The 23762-nt window shown below is 38.1% G+C and overlaps 1 protein-coding gene across 12 annotated transcripts in view; it reads right to left on the reverse strand.

The window, feature by feature from the left end:
* Window positions 1-1653: 1653 nt before the first annotated feature.
* SUPT3H (SPT3 homolog, SAGA and STAGA complex component) overlaps window positions 1654-23762 on the reverse strand; it is a 532460-nt gene continuing 510351 nt past the window's right edge. For 10 of the 12 annotated variants that reach the window (XM_017957910.2, XM_017957909.3, XM_021936735.2 and 7 more), the window contains one exon: window positions 7200-7339. In XM_017957910.2, the coding sequence (XP_017813399.1) occupies window positions 7298-7339 (42 nt within the window). In that variant the 3' untranslated portion in view covers window positions 7200-7297. Of the gene's footprint in view, window positions 3359-3526; window positions 3569-7199; window positions 7340-23762 lie in introns of those variants that run through there. The other 2 variants (XR_002521342.2, XR_004184558.1) reach the window with 2 other exon arrangements.

Here is a 23762-nt window from a genome sequence, read left to right on the forward strand (position 1 = left end):
TACCCTAGTCTCACTGCTGCCTTGCAGTTAGATCTCAGACTGCTGTGCTAGCAGGAGGGAGCTCAGCATGGGAGCTCATGAGGGAGGCTCCGTGGGCATGGGACCCTGTGAGTTAGGCACGGGATATAATCTCCTGGTGTGTTGTTTGCTAAGACCCTTGGTAAAGCACAGTACTAGGGTGGGAGTGACCCAATTTTCCAGGTGTTGTGTGTCATGGTTTCCCTTGGCTAGGAAAGGGAATTCCCTTCCCCCTTGTGCTTCCCAGGTGAGGCGATGCCTCTCCTTGCTTCAGCTCTCACTTGGTGGGCTGCACCCACTGTCCGACATGCCCCAGTGAGATGAACCTGGTGCCTCAGTTGGAAATGCAGAAATCACCCATCTTATGTGTCGCTCATGTCGGGAGCTGGAGGCTGGAGCTGTTCCTATTTGGCCATCTTGGAACCGCCCCCGAGACATTGTCTTTAAGGAAAAAGTTGTGGTCATCTAAAGTTCATGAGCTGTGTAGTCAAATAAGTGAAATAAGAATTGATGAGATTAAAGAAAGATTTTTAAAAAAGTTTTCTGAGCTCACATTTAAATGCATTTTTTTGGCTGGGTGCAGTGGCTCACACCTGTAATTCTAGCACTTTGGGAGACCAAGGCAGGTGGATTACTTGAGGTGAGGAGTTCAAGACCAGCCTGGCCAACATGGTGAAACCCTTTCTCTACTAAAAATACAAAAATTAGCTGGATGTGGTGGTGCATGCCTGTAATCCCAGCTACTCTGGAGGCTGAGACAGGAGAATCGCTTGAACCCGGGAAGCAGAGGTTGCAGTGAGCCACTTCAGCCTGGGCAACAAAGTGAGACTCCATTTAAAAAAAAAAAGCATTTTTTTTCTATCAACCAAACCACAAATGTTTATGAGTATCTGTGTATGTGAGAATGACAAAGAGGTGTTAATTCAAGACTTGCCCTCAAGAAATTCTTAATCTGGCACAGTCTAAAGGCACATGGACAGATGATCAGGGACACTAAATAGGAAGCACAGAGAACAAGAAGGGCTTAAAGAGTTCAGAGGAAGCAAAGGGTGCTGTGTGCTGAGACAGGCAGGAAACTTTATGGGAAAGAGCTAGGGAAAGAGACCACCATAAAAACCTAGGAAAGAAGAGGCAGATTGATTTTGCATACTGCTAACAGAAACACATGACCTTCTACGCATTGCCGTGGAAGGGCTCCCAGGAGACCTCATCTTCACATAGGCCACACAGCCATACCTAGGCCATAGGGACCTTTGCCTGTGATCGTCACAGGAACACAGCCAGACAGCCACTCTTGTGAGGAGCTGCCACAGGTAGTTTCGCATCTGCCTCCGTAGTTCTGGTAAGGCAAAGGTCCTTCCACCTCAACCCCCTTTGGGATGTGAATGCAAGCTATAAAACTGCTTGGCTGGCCAGGCACGGTGGCTCACGCCTGTAATCCCAGCACTTTGGGAGGCCGAGGCGGGTGGATTGCCTGAGGTCAGTTTAAGACCAACTTGACCAACATAGTAAAACCCCATCTCTACTAAAAACACAAAAAATTAGCTGAGTGTGGTGGCACGTGCCTATAACCCCAGCTACTCGGGAGGCTGAGGCAGGAGGCTCGCTTGAACCCGGGAGGTGGAGGTTGCAGTGAGCCAAGACCGCACCATTGCACTCCAGCCTGGGCAATAAGAGTGAAACTCTGTCTCAAAAACAAACAAACAAAAAACAAAAAAACCAAAAAACTGCTTGGCTGTGGTTTAGAGTTGGCTCCTCCATGACATGGTAACCCTCCACTCACTCATGTCTTCTGTCAACTGGCCCCTCTGGCTTGGTATCTTCCTGTGGGATTAGGAACATGGGAAGTTGACACTGTGCCAATCTTGCTTATGTAGCTGTGTAACAAACTGTCTAAAGCCATTTGGGCTCACTGTCTCCTTACAGGCCAAACCTATGGAAGTGTGGCAAGCCAATCCAACAGCTGTAGTAGTTGCTGCTGCTTAGTGTCTGCTTGCTTGACTGACTGATATGTTTAGGTCAGGGAGGGTTGACAAGAAGTGGCCAATGCATTGGCAGGTGAACTAACTTTTCCCAAGTGAAGCAGCTGGAAGATGCAATTAAAACCATTCAGAAAGAGCTGGGTGCGGTGGCTTGTCCCTGTAGTCCCAGCTAATCAGGAGGCTGAGGTGGGAGTACTGCTTGCACCTAGGAGCTGGAGACCAGCCTGAGTGATATAGGGAGACCCCATCTTAAAAAAAAAAAAAAATTCAGAAAAGTTGTAGCACAGGCTGGTGCAGTTATTTGGAATCTTAAAGGACATAATTCAGAAGGTGGCTTGTCCTGAGGCAGAACAAACACAGGGTTGAATTAAAGAAGCTCTGGCTGGGTGTGGTGGCTCATGCCTGTAATCCCAGCATTTTGGGAGGCCAAGGTGGGAGGATCACTTGAGACTAAGAGTTTGAGATCAGCCTGGGCAACAAAGAGAGACCTGACTCTCTATAAAAAAACTGCTGCTAACTACTGAGTCGAATGGAAAACTATCCTTTGTAATTCAAATTGTGCACGGTAGCTTTTTTCCACTTTCCTATTTATCTCCATACATCACCTCCCCCGGACCTGCCTCACACACAAACATGTCAGGCTGGGAAAAACTATGACTACTATATAATTAATGAATTAATGAGCAGGTCTTTAAAAGGGTCATTTATTTAAAGTTTCAGGGCATTGCCATATGTACTTCTGTATCTGCCACTGCAAACACATGTAAACAAGATGGGAATTATTTTACAACATGGATAAATACCTTGTATGAAAGCATGAAACAGTAGCCTGTGTAAATAGAGCCTTCTGGGGAAATCTGGTTTTCAGAAAGGAGAGAAGCTTTGTATGCATGGATCTCTGAGGAAGTTTTTCCCATAATTTGTATAGGGAATTTTAGTATATTCATTGATTATATACATTTCTCTTAAGGCTTAAGACATTTTTAAAAACTTGGCATGATCCTATATAATTATATTCTATTATACATGATATGATATTCTATTATATACGTAATACTTGGCATTACAGAAGGAATGTTAAGTTAAAATACAATTTTCTTGCAATCAAATTTTCTGGTTCTGAGAGGTGCTTCTAGGTTCAAGGTCAGGCAGCAATTCTCTTTCATATGTTCTCAGAAATCTCTACTCCAGTACAGTCCACGTTGTGTAACAGTGGTTAACAGCATGAGCTTTGGGATCAAAGTGCTGGGTACAAATGCCAGCTACACCTGGGGTGATTCTGCATAAGACATTTAAGCTGCTGTTCCTCAGTTTCCTCTCTCCTGCCTGTGGGCAACAGGGCATATCTGGTAGTGGGGCTGTGAGTAGTAAATGAGATAAATCACACAAACTGCTTAGTACACAAGGTAGCACATGGTGTGCTGTAATTATTATGTCATAACTTATTAACATACTGACACAATATATCATCATATTTGATAGCAAGTAGAGTGTTACCTGGTATAAGTAAAACTATATTTTGATCATCTTGAGCCTTGCCGTCTTTTTTTTTTTCTATCTTTACCCTCCTTTGAAAAAAATGAGCATAGTCAATATTGGGTGGTGATGAGCAGAAAAGGGATTATGAACACAATGCTGTACAGGTAATTACAGTGGCTCCCAACAATGAAATATGTATGCGGCGTTCTTGTGACTTTGCAGGAATTGATTGCTTTAAAATATGCTTCATTTGCCGAAACTTCCATGACTTATGACAGCTTGAATACCTACTATCTTGTTCCGGAAAACAAACGCAAGTCTCTTTCTTTAGGTACCATGGTATCAGTATCCGACTTAAAACACTTGAGACTTACTTTAAGAGATACGACTTTCTAATATTTGAGTTTTTAACGACATCTGGCCCTTATTTAACCATCACATTTACATCCAATTCCTGCAGGCATAGTTTTGTTGTTTAAGCTTGGCTAGATGCCCTCTGCAGAAAGCCTTTGCTTTAATGCACACAATTCCACAAAAACTGCTAGAGTTCCCTGCTGTCTTCTCACCCCTGCCACTGTACAACAATAGCATGTAAAGTTTCATCTTGAATTTCAAATAAGAAGGTAAAATAATAAGAAACTATGTTGCTGGAGAATTAGCTTTATGTAGTGGCCATTGCTATGACATATTCAACTTGATGCCCTTAGATTATTTGCAGAAGTGTTTATGTACTATGAAATGTTCGGCCAGAGCATACAGGAAACTGTAAAATATTTTATGAGATGTATACATGGTTGATGGTAGAATTTTAAATGTAGCCTGGAAAGGTTCTATCCAAATTCCAGGGGGCAGATGAGAGAATATGTTCTCTTTAGTGATTCCGTTTTACACAAGAGGTTATATGAACTGGAAAGCATTGCTTGATTTAAGAACTATCTAAAAAAATTCATAAAATTAAACTTTATAATTCTAAACAAGTAAACGTGCTTTCTTTCAGACCAAGAATCACCAGTTATGTTTATTTGTCTTCTACATGGTAAAAGCATTAGACATGGCTTATTATTTTTAAAAAATAAAGAACAGCAATAAATGAAGGGTTCTCCCCAGATACAGGAATTATATACACCATTTAAAAATATTTGTGCTTCTGATGGTGTGCAAATAAAAAGTCTTGGTTTTAAAATTGAAACAGTATTTTTGAATCACAACTATTACAATATAAGAAGGCAGGAAAGCTAATGACATAACCTCTAAATGGCGCATTCAGAAAGTCATACTTCCAAATTTAGGTGAAGGGAGAAATATTTCTACTTTCTTTACCCTTAAATCTAAGAAGCAGTATCAAGAGAGGCTCTTTATTTATTGGCTTATTTATTTTCAAATTCAGTCTCTAAAATACAAGGGACAAAAAATAGAAATTAGCTTTGTATATTCCCTATTGACTTAGAGTTTAGCCTGATGTGTAAGGTAACAGACTGTTTACTTAATACCACAGTCACATTGAAGATTTTACTATATAAACGTATGCTTTAGGATGTATCCATAATTAGTATAGTTTTTAAATAAATTTACATTGTTGTCAAGGATAAATATACCATAAAACCCCAACATGTCTTAGTAATATTCTTACTAACCCAGTATGGCAGAAAATACTTTATAATACCAGACTGAAAATTAGGGACCATCGGTTCTTTTCTCTGTTCTGTCACTACCATTATTGAGTGATCTTAGGAAAGTCACTTTTCCTCTCTAGGCCTTGGTTTTTCCATCTGTAAGATAAGCAGCTGTTCTCAATGATCTCTAAGACTGTCTTCTGCTCTAACATTACAATTACTGAGAAAATAATTTATTGAAGTCAAGTTTTCTTAAATGTTTCTTCTGTAAATTTTCTTTTATTTCTATAGTCACTGCTGAAGGAAATTTTATTTCACTTCAAATTTAATATTGTGCAAAGAGTCAGAGAAAGAACCTAAGTATAAAAAATAGAAAAAGGAATGAAAAATATTGAGCAACTATGGGGACATGTAGGCTGGTTTAGGACAGACATAAATGACCTTGCTTTATTCTAAATTCAGCTTACTGGCTTATGATGAAAAATGAAAGGTTATTATATGAACTTGGCAAAACCAGATTTTATAAATAATTACCTGTCAGACTGTTCAAGATAGACAAACATACGCCAGACCAACAAAAACACAGACCTGTCATATTTCTGAGAGAAATGTACGTTGAGTCTTCCTTCTCTGGGACTATAAGGAGATCAGGTAGAATAAAATGAAGGAAAAAAAACCCAAACCCTGTATTTTCTGCTTTGTGCGTACTTTAAAATGTATAATGTGGGAGAGAAGGAATTTTGATGTGATAAATTAGCCCCCGAAAATTTTATACCATCTATAAGCATGGCAGATCAAAACCAAATACAATAAATGCTATTATTTAAAAGTTAGCATGTTTACTGCAAGCTTATAATTTCCCATGATTATGGATGACAAGGAAAATAAGAATGATGATAAAAATAAAAGTTTAATCATACATTTTAACAAGCATAGATGGAACATCAAAACCCTTTGGGAATATTTTAATATTATATATCTGTGATTTTGTTTCTGAAATTCAAATTTTTTCTAAAAAGATTAACATAGAGCAGGTAAATGACAGTTAACAAATGTAAATAATGTGGCATAATCATATTAACAGAGACTCATAATGCTTTGGCCACAAGAAAAAGATCTTTCATATTTCTCATTTCTGTTTTTATTCTTTAGAGAGAGTGTTTCAAGTGTGTGTAAAATCCATGATAAAAGTAAAATTATACAAAACTCCCACAGAATTAAAGAAATAACTTTCTTGTTTTGCAACTGAAGTTTAATCAGGAACTATACACTTACGTCTGCTATATTCTGGTTTGTTCCGAGGAGTTACGGTTCCTCATTTACTGGAGAAAGTATAGCTGCCAGAAGGGTAGCTCGGCTGCTAACAGCAAGAAATTACCCAGCCCACATTTCCAGTCTAGGTGTGGTAGTGCTTTGAAGGGAGGAAGCAAGAAATCACCCTGCTCCCCTTCTACTAATTCTGAATACTTGGCTTCTAAATGTGTATGGCATGTGCAGGAGTGGTGGGTCTGGGGATTGGAGAAACAGGAAAAGGAGGGGAATGAAGATGGAGGAAGAGGTTCTGTGTGAGGAAAAACACACACGAAAGGCAGATGGCAGGAAGTTGGGAAGAAGGCATTGAAAATCACACATACTGTAAGTGGAGTGAAGGGGAAAGGAGGTGGGAACAGGTGATTTATCAGGTCTGTTAAATCTTTGATTACTGTAAGTTTATAAAGTGGATAGCTGTCAATAAAATACATGTAGTCAACAAATGTTGGAAAGTAAAGTTGATGGTATAAGGGAAGGCGAAAACTCACTGTCCTTTTAATTTTGTTTCCTTATTCCAAACCTGGATTATAAAATGTATCAAATAAAACACTGACAAAAGACTGGACCGGGGCAACCACTGCTTTTAAGATATGTGAACTGAGGGCAGTAAATCTACTCAAATTAAAATTTCAAAATTGTGTGATCTGCATTCTTGTCCACCTACACACTATCCTAAACATCCTGCCATTAATTAGCTGAACAGCCCATCTAGTAAACAAGACTGATGGTTGAGGGGCTGGAAAAGAGCAGGAGTCAGCAAGTTGGTAGTCACAACAAACCAGCCCACTCCCTCAGATAAAAGAAAGGTAAATTTGCATTTTATTTTGTTCACAAGAAATCACCTTAATATAACACTGCCTTTCCTGTTGTTGCGGGCACATCACAGTTGTCACATCAGCAGGCTAGAAAAGCCATCCCACTCCTGCGGTAGGCATTCTGTCAAAGAAAAAGAAATCTGCAATGAATTATCACATCAAGTCAAACAAGGAAAGGAGGCAAAAAGCAAGCAGAGCCTTCTTCCTGTTTTGTAGACTCTGCTGGCTACAATCTAATAGAATGCTTAATCTGAATATTTCTGGTGGCAAAACTATAGCAACCATTCTGTCCGTTAAAAAGTCGGTGTGGTTAGCGAGTGGTTAGTGATTCTATTTTTGGGAAGTAGGAGATACACAAAGTAAGACATCCCATTTTGTTAACTGATTGGGCTTGGTTAGGCCAAAGAGATGTATCGAATCTGTTTGTCTTTTATAAACATGTGTTCTCTATTCGACATGCTCAGGATCACTTCTAACTATCTTAATAGTCTATAAATTACTGACTCATTACTGGCCCTTCCCAGGCCTAATTTATAGTCTGAGTGAAAAGCTATCGGAACGGACACTAATAGAGGCCTCTCCTCCCCAGTAAAATATGATTATCTCAAAGGAGTTCTGTATTACTCTGCATATTGTAGACAGTACCAAAAAGGCAAATCTTCTATAATTTTATATACATACCTGTACATACAGATGTACACATGTATATGCATGCTGGGATAAAATACTCCCATAAAAGAAAGTGGGAAAATGGATTCTAAGTGCAAAAATATAATACATTCCAGTAAGGAAAGAAAAATTGCATGCTTTTCATTCCAAGAGATATATTTTACATTTCAGTGTTGGGAGACCTGGACCACACAGGGTCTCTGTAACATCCTGAATCTCACCGTAAGACCCAGAGTGGAGAAGAACTAAAATTCAGGACTTAGGAATAAAATTTCCCTTTCACTGGCACATTTTTCATCATTTAAACTAGTAACAGTCACATCCAGAGAACTCATAACCTTCAACTGGATGGAATTTTCCTACAATCTGTTTTCAGAAAAACAAAGAAAATCATAAAATTTCATGTTAGGGATTTTTCCCCCTTAGCCTTATAACTCTGAAGCAGTTCTGGAGTCTGTATACTTCCAGCCCAATGAATTAACCTTGAACAGCCACAGCCATATTTTAAGAAATATAGAATAACCTTTTACGATCAAGATAATGCTGTGGAGGCAGTGAAATCTTCATCTTAAAAAAATAATTAAACCACATTAATAATTATACTATAAACGGAAAGTAGACTTAACCCTTTTAGAAAGACTTCCATCAACATGAAGTGAAACAAATACAGTTTTCTAGATAACCTTCTGTTAATCATAAAATTCAATTAACTTGAAAACCTTCTCTCCAAATATCCTGCTTAAGAAGATTTACTATGCTTGTCAGGCTTTGGCGCCCTGGCTGAAATTTCTTCGGTTAGTTATGCTGCTACGCAGTTCACTCCAGATCAGTGTAGCAGGGATGACAAAACAGTGGCACATTCCAAGTGTCATTCCTCAGTATTCTTTCTGTGAGCTTGTTCTTTACCATGGGGCTTTTTGTGTTGTACAACACTTCTGGATTGAAGAAAACATTCTAACAAGGACTAGAAAATTCCAACTCTACTTCCTAAAATTGTGCGCTATAGAACAGTGTTAAATGAATGCCTCAGAGAGCCACAAATAACTTGTAGGAATGCACACGGTGTCTTCCCACAACCACACGCAGGGGAGCCTCATCTATGAAACAGCTCCTACCACCATGGCTGCCTTACAGAGGCTTATGCCAAGGTAATACTCTTAGCTTCCTCACCCTGGTATTTTAAATTTTACAACCACAGTGACAATCTTTAACGTAATGTACTATTTAAAGCACAGGGATGGTTTTATATGGAGTTAAACGGACCTAGGAGTAAGGCTGCATTCCTTCTAAAGGTAGAGTGTTGAAGTGAGCCTTGCTTGAGAAAGGAGGTTTTGGCTTAGAGGGAGAATGAGTCTTAGCTGGGTTCACCTGAGAAATAACCAGGTTTTAATGTTTTCAGGTGGGGCAATATGAAATAGTTCTTATTACCATGGAAAAGGTCACTTTTGAAAGATCAATTCACCTTCACAGGTGATTTATCACTGCTTTGCAAACAATTAAAATATTACAGGCATATTTAATAACATAGATCCTATGAGAAAATCAAAGTTTAGAGTTGACCCAGACTTCTGGGATGAGTTCTTCCTATTTTAATTCTAAAATAAAGAAGGAACAAACAAGCATGTGTAATTAGTGAAGAGCAATTTCAGTAAACATATTCCCTAGGGTCCTCTATTTTGAGTCACTGCTTTTTCCTTTTGATGTACAAAGGATGTACGTTGTCTATGTAAGGCAATTATGGGAACGTCCCAACTTTGGCATGCTTTCCAGAGTAAGCAACTTTACAGGAAGATGGATGAAGACAACTCATCTTCACGTCAACTGTAAATTTCTCTCTATTTGTGTTGCAAATGTTGAAACTAAATTTAAACATTGCTTGGTGTGAGGGCCTTCCAGAGGCCACATTCTCATGGAATACTTTGTGTCCCACTTACTTTCTTCTGTCAGACCCTATGAATGATTCCCAGTTCTGTATCTTTATAGACACCCCTAGTTAGTAAAATTCAGGCTTTGACCAGAAACAGGACTTCCACCCACTACTGAAAGTTATAGATTAATCAATAACACAATCAGACCTCCCCAACAAACTGGATTCTACATGCCTATATACTACTTAAGGTTCATTTCTGATTTAATAAAGTTCTATTCTCCGCATCAGTTGCTCCTTTGTGAATTTGCTGAAAAGGTCAGACATTTTAGCATCTCTTAAAGTTCACAGCAAAGACAATACTTAATGTTTTTAAGGCCCAATTAGTTCTAAAATTAGGAATTCATAGTTCCCAGTTTTTTTAAAATTGAGGACCCAATTTTGGACATTCATTTATAGCACCAAATTATGACCGGTGCCATTATGTCAATCTACCTGGATAAGCAGATACAGATTTTGCCTACTGCACTGGGCACTGGTGGGGTAATTAATTTCTAAGTGTGCACTTTTTAAAATGACTTTTTTTTTTTTTTAAACTTCATATGGACAAGCTAGAGAAAACATTTAAATCCCATCGTGGTTTACTTCTGTTTTTTATGGGTTACCATAAATTGGTACATCTTAAGGGATACAAATGAATATTAAAAAGATTAATATTTTTCTTAAGCAAAAGGATACATGCTACAAAACTTACATTGTAGTTCCAACTTAAATGTTACTGTGTATTATTTTTGCCATTAGCCTAATTATTAAAACATTTACTATAAACACCAGTCTTTCTTCCAGTACAGACTTGTTTTATTCTATTACTTTTCCTGATTCTCTTCTGCTTTCTCAAATCTTAAATAAACTAGCATAAGAATTTCACTGTAGTAAGTCCCAAACTCTCTTACGAGTACTTTATTTCTCAAAGGCATAAGAAAGAGGTTTTGGTTCTATTGTCTGAATTCCTATAAATTTGCTTAATATGATTTTGGCAAATCTTTACTGAGTTCTTACGCTGTAAATCACTGTGTGCTGGGTGGTACAACAGGACACAAAGATAAATAGACAGTCCCTGGCTTCACTAAACTTCTAGTTTCACATTCAAGTTTTAACCGCCACAAGTAAAATGCACTGAGAGGTCATTCTCAACGTGAGAAAGGAGGGAGAAAACAAAGCTTTTGTTTTTTTGCTTCTAATCACAATATTTAATTTGAACTTACACTTTAGAAAGGCACGAGATTTGTCTATTTCTCAAAGTAGGGAGGGGCAAAGATTAAAAAATGCTGAGATACATGGTTTTATGGTTTATGAAATATTTTCATGTCTGTATCTAATTTGAGCCTTACCACAATTAGTAAAAGAGTAGATTTTGGATTTAAAACCCAGGGCCTGTGTTCTTTTCATTATACTACATTGTCTTACAATAAACAAAACAAACCAGACAGTCTCCTGCCCCAGTTCCACCCACAGCACTGTAGATACACATATTCTCTTAGTCCCAACAAACTCAGTTCTTGCTAAACATCACTTAAAGGGTAAATTACAATTTTATTTCAAATTTAAGCTAAATCAGCCAGGTACAATACTTCAGAGTACAGACATGGACCTTGAATCTAAATCATCTTCACTTTGGAGGCTTTCTCAACTGCTGCTTATTTTCCAAACTAACTTTAAGAATAGTGTATAGTATAGAACATTGCACCCCAATCACTTGGGGAGCTTTAAAAGATGCAGATGTTGTAGCTCCAGTTCTTCAGAGCCAGTGGGTCTGAGTGGAGTTTAGGCTGTGGAACATTTTAGAAGTATCCCAGCTGCATATTGAGAGTTGAGAACAGTGGTAAAATGGATGAGGAGACCATTAACAGGACCCAGTAATGGTTTTGTCAATAAATGGAACATTTTCAGAGTCTGTCGTGATTATGGAGTAAATATTTCCTAATGGAAATTCTAATTTTGGCATTTAGTAAATTTAACATGGAAGAGGCAGAAATTGAAGTTTTCAGACTGTGGCTTTTACCCACAGCAGATGGGTTACCTATATCTCCACACTTTTAGGTTATCTGTAGACTAGGCATTGCCTTCCCCCCCCGCAGATGCTGAGATGCCACTATTATGTTTAATACTATAGTGAAAAAGGAATTTGGAACTAAGCCTGCTAAAGCAAGCTGAACAAACCCTTTACTAACATCTAGAATCAACAATAGAACTTTGGAAAGTATCTTTGTGAATTCCTCTGGCCCCATTCTTAATTTAACATGAAAAAACTAATGCGCAGAGAGAGTGACCCGTCCGCAGTCACATGGGGAGAAGCCCAGGATTCCTGACTCAGTTTAGGGCTTGTTGCAGATGGTTCTGATTCTGCCCAAAGCTATGTGTTTAGCTTCCCCAGCCTTAATAGGGAAAACAGATGCAGGGAAAGAAACAGTTTTTCTGGATAAAGAACAGCCCTTGGGAGCAGAACAAAAGTGAAGAAACTGGTGGTGGTGGTGGGAGGGGGTTAGGGGAGAAGGAAGGAAGGAACACAATTATGTCCGAAACAATATAGCTGAGCAGGTAGAGGTCAAGCCATTATAAGCTTTGAGTTCTACTTTGGGCTTTTCTGCTTTATGATTAGCCCTCCCCTGGAGACTCACTTAATTTTCCTGAGTGCCCAAAATAATAATTCTGATAAATGAACAAAGCATCAAAATAAGATAAATATAGCTGAAAGGTTCTGTGGCAAATGTATGCATCTTTAGGACCTTCAAGGGGGTGATACACCATGTGTTTTCATGGAAGTCTTACTATGGCTATGCTCGGTGTCTGATTTTGGGCTGAGCAAATAATATGGCCTGCGTGGAGCTATTTGGAGTTGGCAAGTTTGGGTTAAATCCAGCAGTAAAAGGGACAATAAAAAGATTTGGAGCATACATTCGCCCTTTCCCAAACTACTGTTAACTCCTAATTAACTAAGTATAGATTATAGATGCTTTGTCTCTAGGATGATTTGTGGGCCACAGGAGCTGCCCTGTTACCAAGAGCCTGGGGATTTTCCAAATTCTTCACATCCTGGGATGTGAGGACACAGAGGGTTGAGGCTGAAGGGGATGAAGATGAGCACAGAGGGTTGAGGTTCTACACTGGCTTTGCTTTGCTGGGAGAAAAAGGTAGGGAGGTAATGGAATAAACTAGAAGGAATAGGCTTTCACTAACTCTTACTTATTAACTTAACCTAAATGTCTGGTTTATTGGAATACTCAGTTGAGCCACAGTTGGGAAGGTAGGTACATTTCTGAATTTCATGTGTAAATGATGTTTTTTGGTCAACAAAATTGCCCCCCTCTCTGTCCCACCCCACTCCCAAGCTTTATAGTAAAAATCAATCAGTCGTGCTTGTAACAGGCCTTTTTCAATCTCTCTTCTGGTAGAAGAGACTATGCCAAATTGTCTCAAACTTAGGTTGTTTCATATTCTACTGCTTCCACATGTCCAAATTCAGCCCTGGCCTCTGTGAGGTCATTAAATTCCGAGTCTAAGCCCTCTTTTTTGCCTATGATCCAGCCCTGGTCTCTGTGAGGTCATTAGATTCTGAGTCTAAGCCCTCCATTTGCCTAAGAAGATGACCGTGCCCTGAAAGACATACTGTTTTGCTTTAATACTATAAATCTTGGAAGCTCAGGAGTTTCATATGAAAGCTATGCAATCGCTTTTTAAAAGATAAAATATGCCCCTTTCTTTGCTGGCCTTGTGTCTGCGTGTGGGCAAGATATTTAATTATAATGAATAAAGCCGAATGGTGGTCTAAGACTCTTAAAATCAAAGTGGGAATCATGGCTGAATTTCATTAGCAAACATAAATAAAATAGGCACATCTTGTTTGCACCATGCCATGTGACTTTTCTCCTTTTGATAATTTCATTCTAACTCTGATATTTCAGGGGATCTAAATTAAACCATATGATGTATAACACTGTATAACATGCAAAACTCATCATTAAACATTTTTCTTTTGTATACTTGCCCTATGTTATAAATATCCTGTCAGAAGCAGAGCCTTGATTTAACAACAGTGGAGGGAGCCCTGCCCTTTAAATAAGAGGTCTTCTCTGGCTGGCAGAATGGGAAAAAAACATAGTATTAACTCTTATTGTAGTCCAAGTAACCCAAAGCCCATAAATCTTGAGGAACTTGTCATTTTATGCCTGATTTTTCTCTAAATCTATGTCAGTCTCTTCTTATTTTATTAAAAATACTAACATTGGGCTTTTATAAATTCTTGAGTTATTACCAAGTTGTTTCAGCAGTCTGAATACAAAAATCTCTAGATTAAATTTAGTCATTAAAAATTACCATTCATAATTGCCCGTCATTGCAAATTATGAGATATATTAAGACTTTTTTGTTGTTGAGCAAAATAATTAAATGGTTAATACAACATTGTATTTTAGGAAAAAAAGGGTTTTTGTAAATATTATCTTTAGCAATTTTATGAGACTATGTATAAATTATTCTTTCCATGACACTGTATGCACTTATATACATCTATGTTTAATAATAATTTAATGCCAATCATATTAAACTTGTCTTCAGCTACTTTTATATTAATGACAATCAAAACAAATGTCTCAAATTATTCCAAGCTGCAAACACATATAAGTAAGCATTTTAGGTTCACATACTGTTACCAAAAATTAGATTCAATAGTAGGTTTGTAATAGATAATATACTCTTTTTTTACAATCTTGGTTTTATAGCCATGTTACTCAATTGGATTATCAAGGTCTTAGACAATACTGATACAAGATGAAAACAAAAAGAACAGCCAAAAAGTGCCAAATTGGCAGGAGTTAGTAACCCAAATAACAATTGTTTGGGGGCTAAGCTCTAACAACAGTTAATTCTCATTTCACTTGAGTAACCTATAACCTTCAGAAGGAAGGGAACTTAATGTTCTATTTATTTCTGTATGTCTAAGGCATAACCCAATGCATGAAATAAGTTAAATGCTTAATAAAGAGTCATCTAATGAATGAATGAATTTGACTAGCAGGTGGCTTCTTTTCCTCTGGGCAATACTGGGAAATGCTGATAATGCTCATCATTAGAGCAGGGGCTGGATAGTCTCAGTTCCCAAAATTGGACTCAGACCACACACTTACCATTTTGCAAGAGAACCATCAGCGCCAGTTATTAAGAAAACTAAATAAGTGACCTTGATAGCTCAACTGCTGGCAAGAGTTGCAAAGCAGTTATTCTGATATTAGGTCTCAGGTCCCACTGGGAGCATTTCTGGGCTTCTCCTTACTAATTATCAGTCAACAGTGAAAACTTATGCATCAATCAAGCCAATTGCTTTGTTTGCCAGAAAAAGTATTCAACTCATGTAAAACGACACTGTGAAATTATTTTGTTGGGTCTATAAACATTTTAGGTTCAAATACTCTGTTATCAAAAATTATAATCAACAGTAAGTTTGCAGTAGATAATATAATTTTTTTTTTACAATCTTGGTTTTGTAGTCATGTTACTCAGTTGCATTTTCAAGGTCTTAGACAATACTGATGCAAGACAAAAACAAAAAGAAAATACTGTTGCTATGGCCTTCCCCCCCCTCTCAATGGCCTTTGCCACATTAAAACACAACACAAGGAGTAAGAACACAGAGCAATAGCTGTTTGCCAATGGTCAATTTGATTGGACAGTAAATAAATTAAGTTAAGGTCTTTAAGATTTAAAGACAATGAATAAAAAATTATGACAAAAATCAGAAGATGGTAGTTAATAACATCAATTACATTCAGTAGCCACCTGAGAAGATATATTTTTACACTTGATTTTAGCCAAAAGGCTGAGAAATGATAGAAAAGGTGTATGTATGTATGAACCTACTGTCATTCATTCACTTATTCATTCAGAAAATGCAGAGTACAAGGTACAGTGGATACAGCAGGATCACAGATGTGGTTCCTGCCCTCTGTGGTGAACAGGCTGAGGGGGAAGACACGTATTGAATAAGACATGCCAAAAGTGATGGAAGTTACAAAATGAGAATAGACTGTAAAGGGCTGTATAAGAGGGCAGTAGAGGTAGATGGGGTGATCAAGGAGGCTTCTTGAAGAAGTCACACAGCTGAGATCTGAGTTGGGGATGGGAAGGGGACGGGTTCGGGGGACAAAGAAGTATTCCAAGTAAGGCCAAGAGAAGAGAGACCTTGACTTATCTTGTTTCCAAACGCCAAGCTATAGGCTTAGACAATAAATGTTAAATCTGAGACACCAACCCAAACTACCTACCACTAAAGGGCTTATCCAAATTCAGGTCAGAGATACTCATAAGCATTCAACCAAGTGATTCTTTTGAATCACTGCTTTAGGGCCTGGCATAAACTCTTTATATTAAATGAGAGTACTCTCTGTTGGCATTTATTTCCCAGGTGAACTGCTGTGGACTGACAATAGGGGGGCATGCCTCTTCCATGCCTTTGTGTCTCTTTCCTTAAAGTTAGGTGTTCTGGAGACATTGTGAACATATGTTTACCTTGTACATACTACACATCTGTATTTCTAAAACAGAGTTGTGTTAATTAAATTTGCCATGGACATTTACAATAATATGCCTTAACCATTCTGAAAATTTATCTCCAACATATCATAAATAACCAAAGTGTCTCCTCTGATGTAAAAGATTAATTTGAACAGAGCTATCATATTAAATGACAAGATCTGAGTTGTGGAGCCATCCTAAGTCAGATATATTATTTATGTGGTAGTGACAGTACTCATTTTACTGGATATTATTCTAATTAATTCTAAAAGGTGAGCTTTTGGGTTCATAGTAACTAGGATCCTGCACTGGCCCAGATCACCCTTATCACACTATTGTCCAAGTCAACTGCCTACTGCGTACACTGTCTCACAAACACAGTGGAAAGGTTTCAGTTTAGCACATCAAAAATAATGTTGTTTGTTTCACTATTTTTTTTTTTTTTTTTTTTTGAGACAGGGTCTTGCCCAGACTAGAGTGATGTGGTGTGATCACGGCTCAATGCAGCCCCAATCTCCCAGACTCAAGCAATTCTCCCTCCTCAGCCTCCTGAGTAGCTGGGACTGCAGGTGTGCACCACCAGGCTCTGCTAATTAAAAAAATTGTTTTTAGAGATGGGGGTCTCACTTTGTTGCCCAGGCTGGTCTTAAACTCCTGGGCTCAAATGATCTTCTTGCCTTAGCTACCCATCATGCCTGGCCCCTTGTTTCACTTTTAACAGAAGTTACTACAGTTAAAAATACTTACTAAAAATATGTTATTACTCAACAGCCAAATTAACAAAATGGATCTTCAAAAGGGCCTATGAAAAATTCAGCACCAGTTTTTGACTACAGAATTAAGAAGTCAGTTGAAATTCTTGTTCCAAACTGGTTGGCAAAAGTTGAGATCAGAGTCATCCTTACAAAAGAATGTGGCTGTTATATTTCAATAACTTTTACTGTAATTTCTTGAGGACTGGCTACATAAATTCTACCTTTGTGTATTCTATTTATATAGCAGTCAAATGAAATGTAAACAGGCATTCTATAAAATATAGCTTCACAATGTATAATCTCTATGCTTAATTCAAGGAATAATTTCAACTAGGTTTTAGGAGAAGGGCAAATGGACCTTCCTCTGTCTCTCCAGTCCAATTGGTGGTGGAAATGACTGGGTAAGCTGGTCTCACTACTTTCAGGACTGCCTGGCCTCCTGTGCATGCAGCCAGTCTCTTGTTCAGCAGACCCGTGGGAGGTGCGAGGAGGTAAGCTATTGCACAAGTAGCTGCCAGGAGAAAAGATGGGAGAAAAAAGCAAAAGAAATATAGTATTTCAATCAAAGTCTAAAATTTGTAAAAGTGGTTTTGGTCTCCATATAGTAAAAATATTTATCCAAGAAACTCCTACTCGGGTGTGAACATCCTACTTCTAGTGGGATTTTGTTTGGCAAAGGTCTGTGAAAGAGTGGAAGCTAATACAGAACATGTCTATAAACAAATTTATTTAGTTAGTACAGATTGACACATTCACTATAGGATTTCAGCAATTACATGTGTAAAACTATTTCCTATAGTGGTTTCCTTTTGTGATTTTTCTAATTTATTCAATCTAGGCCATTTTCATGCATTGACTCTTAGAAGCCCTTTAGCCACCCAGACTGAAATGAACATATGGAGACTCTATGCCTTCTTTCCAATTCTTTGTGTAAACATAATTATATGGTGATATTAAAGAGTCAAACTTCCAATGAAAAAGTCAAATAAGGTTGCAATACCTTAAAACATGATGTTGTCATCTAACTTTGGAGAAGAGAAATTTGAGAGTTTGGCTATGATAATGCCAGTATTATCTCTCTGTCTTTCTCTGTGATGTGCCTGCTCCCCCTTTGCCTTCTGCCATTATTGGAAGCTTCCTGAAGTAGATGCTGGCATGCTTCCTGTACAGCCTGGAGAACCATGAGCCAATAAAACCTCTTTTCTTTATAAATTTCCTAGTCTCAGGTATTTCGTTATAGCAAGCAAGAATGTCCTAACAGATATTATTAATTATATGAATTAGTAAGTTCCACCTTTTAAACCCTGTTTTAGCCATTATTATATCTCCTATAATGTCTGACATTTAGATGCTCAATACATATGCGGTGAATAGAATTTATTTAAATACTATTCAAGTTAAGGTAGTCCCTGCTATGCTGTGAATATGGTTTTTCCCCACCAAAACTATTTTTTTAAAGCCTCACCTAAACTAATGGTAAGGCTTGGTCCTCAATGTGGAAGTGTTGGGAGGTGTTTAAAGACACCCACATGGGAGGTGCTGTGCTTCTCGTAGCCACTGACCAACAAAATATGTAATGACTGGAAGCCTTCAATCATGTGTTTAAGTAAATTTTATTAATCACAATGGTATCTAATATGCAATGACTAAAAGCCTTCCGTAATGTATTTAAATAAATCTGATTAATCACAATGGTATCTACATACCACTGAAAAACATCAAGAAAAATCAGTTATTCTCCCTATTAGACAATGCTTAATGCACCTTTGGGTCTGCGGATGTCCCATTGTAAGTATAAGGCTCTTGGGGAACTCAGGTTTGGAAATGCATCTCTGGTCTACATTTGCTTATTCATTTGTTCATTCACTCATTCACAAGTATTTATTAAGTGCCTATGACATGTCAGGCACAGTTCTTAGTGCTGGAGATGTATCGTGAATACATGTGAATCCACTAAATCTTAGTCTGTCTCTGTGTGTGTGTGTGTGGGGGGGTGTACACACAATGACAGTGGTAAGTGCTATAAAGGCAAATAAGGCAGGATGAAGTGACAGAGGGAGATGGCGTGAAAGTGTTACCTCAAAGTGACATTTAGAGGCCTGAATGTAGAAAGCCATGCAGACACCAGAGTGCAGATGGCCTATTAATGGTCAGCAGAGTGTGGGTGCTGAAATCATGTTTAAAAGGAAAGCTTTGATAGGATGCCAGGAACACTGAGAATGACTTGTCTTTCCAACATTTTTTTGTGTGTATATTCTCGGTGAAATGCACATGGTAGGCTCTGAGGAATCAGTCATGGTTCTTATTATATAGGAGTCTCACTTTGGGCTGGGGGTGGGCAGAGGAAGGAAATTACCTAGATGTATGTGTGTATCATGTATATGCATACATGCATATTGGATTTAGAAATATAAATCTTTATTATTCATTAATAATTAATGTTTATTAACATTTATTTAGAAATAAATGTTTCCTCTACAAAAATAGGTAAGAGGTATCGGTGTCAGGACATGAGATCATGAGGCTAGTCAGTGCTGTCCAATTTTCTTGGGATTATTTCAATATAAAGAAATGAATGGAAAGAGAGTAAGACATTACCAACCATAAATCATTTAAAGGCTTTTCATGGTGTCATATACCTATTTTTTTTTAAAAAAATACTTATATGATACATAAAGATAAGAAAGATTAGTTTTACAAATACCAGTGATATCAGAGCAGTTTCATGGTCTGTGCTTTGACACAAGCGGAACACGATGACAGCCAGGCCTATTTATCCAGTCTCCTGTGAGACAGAAGGGGCCATTTATCACAGTACTGTACATCAGCACAAGGTTATGGTGGTGACTATGAATACATGCTCACATCGGAATGAATCATAATGAATGTTAATGATGTCACTTGTTTTTGGTGGGAGCAAAAAGACATTGCTCAATGAAAAAGACCCATGTCTACTGACTTTTGAAAATAAACATGTTGTTACGCGGAAGGGAATTATCACCTGGGCACTGTGGCTTCCCAAATGTCCATCCACTGAAGGGAGACTGGATAAAAAATATCCAATATTGCTAGAAATTTTATAAATAGTAAAAAATTAAAACCTAGTTTCAGGACACATGCAATTCAGTGTGCTAACAAAAAAACCTTTTTGGTAGCAGCAAATTATTATAAATTGTTTTATATCAGTGCTTTAAGTGATATACATGAAGAAGCATTAGAAATTTCAAAATGAGTTATGTATAATACACAAAAATAGGCAAAAACAATGGTGCTGTACAATCTGATAAAAGACATACATAAAAACCCCACAGCTAACATCAGTCTTAATGGTGAAAGTCTAAACAATTTTTCCATAAGATCAGGGATAAAGCAAAGATATCTACTCCCACTGCACCTATTCCACCATTAATACCAGCTGAAATAAGGAAAGAAAGCAAACGGCATACACATTGGAAGTGTTGAAATAAACTGCCTGTATTCACAGACAATAATACAATTGTTTACATAGAAAATGCCAAAGAATCTACAGAAAACTTACTAGAACTAAGGAGTTAGTAAGGTTATAGGATACAAAATCAACATTAGAAAAAAAAAAACCTTTATTTCTATATCTAGCAGTGAACAAGAAGAAAAAATTAAGAAATTAAAACGGCACAAAAACATAATATTAATCAGGGGACTTTTAAAATACTTGTAAGACCTGTACAATGAAAACTACAAAACACGACAGAGGAAAAATTTTAAATATTAATATATAAATGGAGAGAGATACTGTGTTAATCGATCAGAAGACAATATTGTAAAGATACTCTTCCATAGACTTATCTATAGTCAGTGTAATTCTTTTCTAAATCCTACCAGGCTTTTCTTTAAAAGTGATAAACTGATTCCAAATAAAAACTCAAAGCACCTTGAAGAGCCAGAAACACACACACGCGCACGCACAGAAAAAGAATAAAGTTGGGAGGATGCAGACTACCTGATTTTAAAGCTAAAGTAATCAAGTCAGTATGGTATTTCTACAGATAGAAATGCAGATCAGTGAAACAGATGAGAGAGTCCAAATAGACCTACACGTTTTTAGAGTATTTATTTTCAGCATAGGTGCCAAGATAATTCCATAGGGAAAGGACATTCATATGCAAAAAAGTGAACCTTGATTCTTACCCCATACCATGTACAAATGTACTTACCCCATACAGTACAAATATTAACTGAAAATGAATCATAGACAGAAACATAAGTAACCATAAAAATTCTAGAAGACATAGGATAAAATTTTTGTGACCTTATGATAAGCAAAGCTTTTTTAGTTAACACACTTATCTGTAAAAAAAGATTGATAAATTAGACTATGTCAAAATTACAAACTCAAGAGAAATGAAAACATGTCCATATTTTATAGGTGAACATTTATATATTTTTATGTAAACTTTATTCCTAATTGCTCAAAACTGGAAATATCCCAAAGGTCCACTACAAAGAAAACAAATGTGGTACACCCATAGAATGGAACACTCTTTGAAAATAAAAAAGGAATGCATTATTGATACATGCAATAACACAGATGAACTTCAAATGCATTATGCTAAACCAAAGAGGTCAGACTCAAAGGGGTACATATATACAATTTGCATTTATATGACATATTACAAATGGGAAAATTATAGGGTCAGAAAACACATCAGTGGTTGACAGAGCTATGGATGGTAGGGGTAGAGGACTGACTATAAATTTCCATTTTGCAGCAATGGAAATGCTCTAATATTTTCATTGTGATGGTGGTTATATGACTATATACATTTGTCAAATTATCAATCTATATATTTTAAAAGAATGGATTTTATTGTATGTAAATTATAACTCAGTAAAATAAAACAACAAACCCCACCCCCCCACCCCACAATAATGCTTTTGTTGGAGATAGTCAGGATTTGTTCATCACAGGCAGGATGTACTTGTTTGGACTTGAACAGTATTAGAAGTGAAACACAGCACTTAATAAGTTTCCAAGTTGTTGGTTTTCTACATGGCAGCACACTACATGTTCACTAGAAAGGCCCAGTTGAAGAGAAAAATTATAAGGCTAGAATTACTTAAGACCAAGGTAAACTGTGTATATAATTATACAATAAATTCCATTCATTTTGGCAAACATTTATTGAATGCTTACTAGTACCAGGCACTTGGGTAGAAACTGAGTGGGAGGAAAATAGATACGTGAGGCATAAAACAGGGTGTCCTGGGACTCACAGGAGTACATCTAAGCCATCCATTCACAAGCTATCGTTGTGAAGTGATATAGCAATCACTACGCAGCTCTGAAATGGCATTTCTCTATGGAGGGCTTGAATTCTAATTCTGAAGAAGTGCTCCTTGATAAAGGTATATGAAGTAGCAGGCTTTGAAAAACTGTTTTGGTACTGATATGGAAGGGGGGCAGGGAAGTGCTGGGAAGAGAAGGGTGGGTCCCTGGTAAGGGCTTCACCCTAGGGCCTGTACCCACAGACCTAGGTGAGGAGAGGCACTCGTGCCCAAATGTTGCATTTCCCAAGACCACCCTGGTCCACCATGCCCCCATCCTGTGCCTATAAAAACCTGAGACCCTAGCAGGCACACACACAAACAGCTGGACATCAAGAGGAACACGTTGGCAGAAGAAGACACAAGAGGTTGGATGTCAAGAGGACGTCGAGGGGAGCTCGCCGGCATGAGCCCAGGCCACCGAGCAACCCGATTTCAAGGGAAAATATGTCCCTTCTGGCTCCCCCATCTGCTGAGAGCTACTTCCACTCAATAAAACCTTGTGCTCATTCTTCAAGCCCACGTGTGATCCGATTTTTCCAGTACACCAAGGAAAGAACCCGGGATACAGAAAGCCCTCTGTCCTTGTGATAAGGCAGGGGTCTCACTGAGCTGACTAACACAAGCTGCCTATCAACGGCTAAACTAAAAGAGCACCTGTAACACACGCCCACTGGGGCTTCAGCTGTAAACCTTCACCCCGAGACACTGCCATGGGGTCAGAGCCCACAGTCTGCCCGTCTTTATGCTCCCCTAGAGGTATGGGCATTTGGGGCACTGAACAAGCGAGCCACACCCTCACTGCATTCCCTGTGAGGGGGACAAGGGAACTTTTCCCTTTTCAGTACCATCCCTGATCCTTTGTCCTTTTCATCACTTTGCCTTCCAACTTTGCACTCACTCTACTCTGTAACTTTAGGCTTGTCAATCACAAACTTTTCCTCAACTTAATGCAAAACGCTACTTAAGGATACCAACAGTTCAATTTACTAATCTCTTCAAGAGTTACACTTAGGCATATTCCAACAAGCTAACCACACAGATAGTGGCAAGAGGCTCAAAGGTAGTTCAGACACCAGACAACCTTACAGTTGAAGGGAGGAACCTCAGAGCCCTTTGATAAAGCATGTGGAGCAGACTACAGAAGAAACAAGGGCGGTTTTAGAAGAGAAGGAGTAGGAAAAAGGAGGTAAGACCAGGATAGATGTCTGTATTGCAGGGAAACTGACAACGGTCTTTGGAGAGAATAGGGGAGGCCTGAACTTTCTGAACATTTTTGTCTCCCAGTTGATTTTTTTTTTTTTTTCGTTTTGAGACGGAGCCTCCCTCTGTCACCCAGGCTGGAGTGCAGTGGCACAGTATTGGCTCACTGAACCTCTGCC

Source organism: Papio anubis, chromosome 6 (assembly GCF_008728515.1).
Source record: "Papio anubis isolate 15944 chromosome 6, Panubis1.0, whole genome shotgun sequence".
Classification (NCBI taxonomy): Eukaryota; Metazoa; Chordata; class Mammalia; order Primates; family Cercopithecidae; genus Papio; species Papio anubis.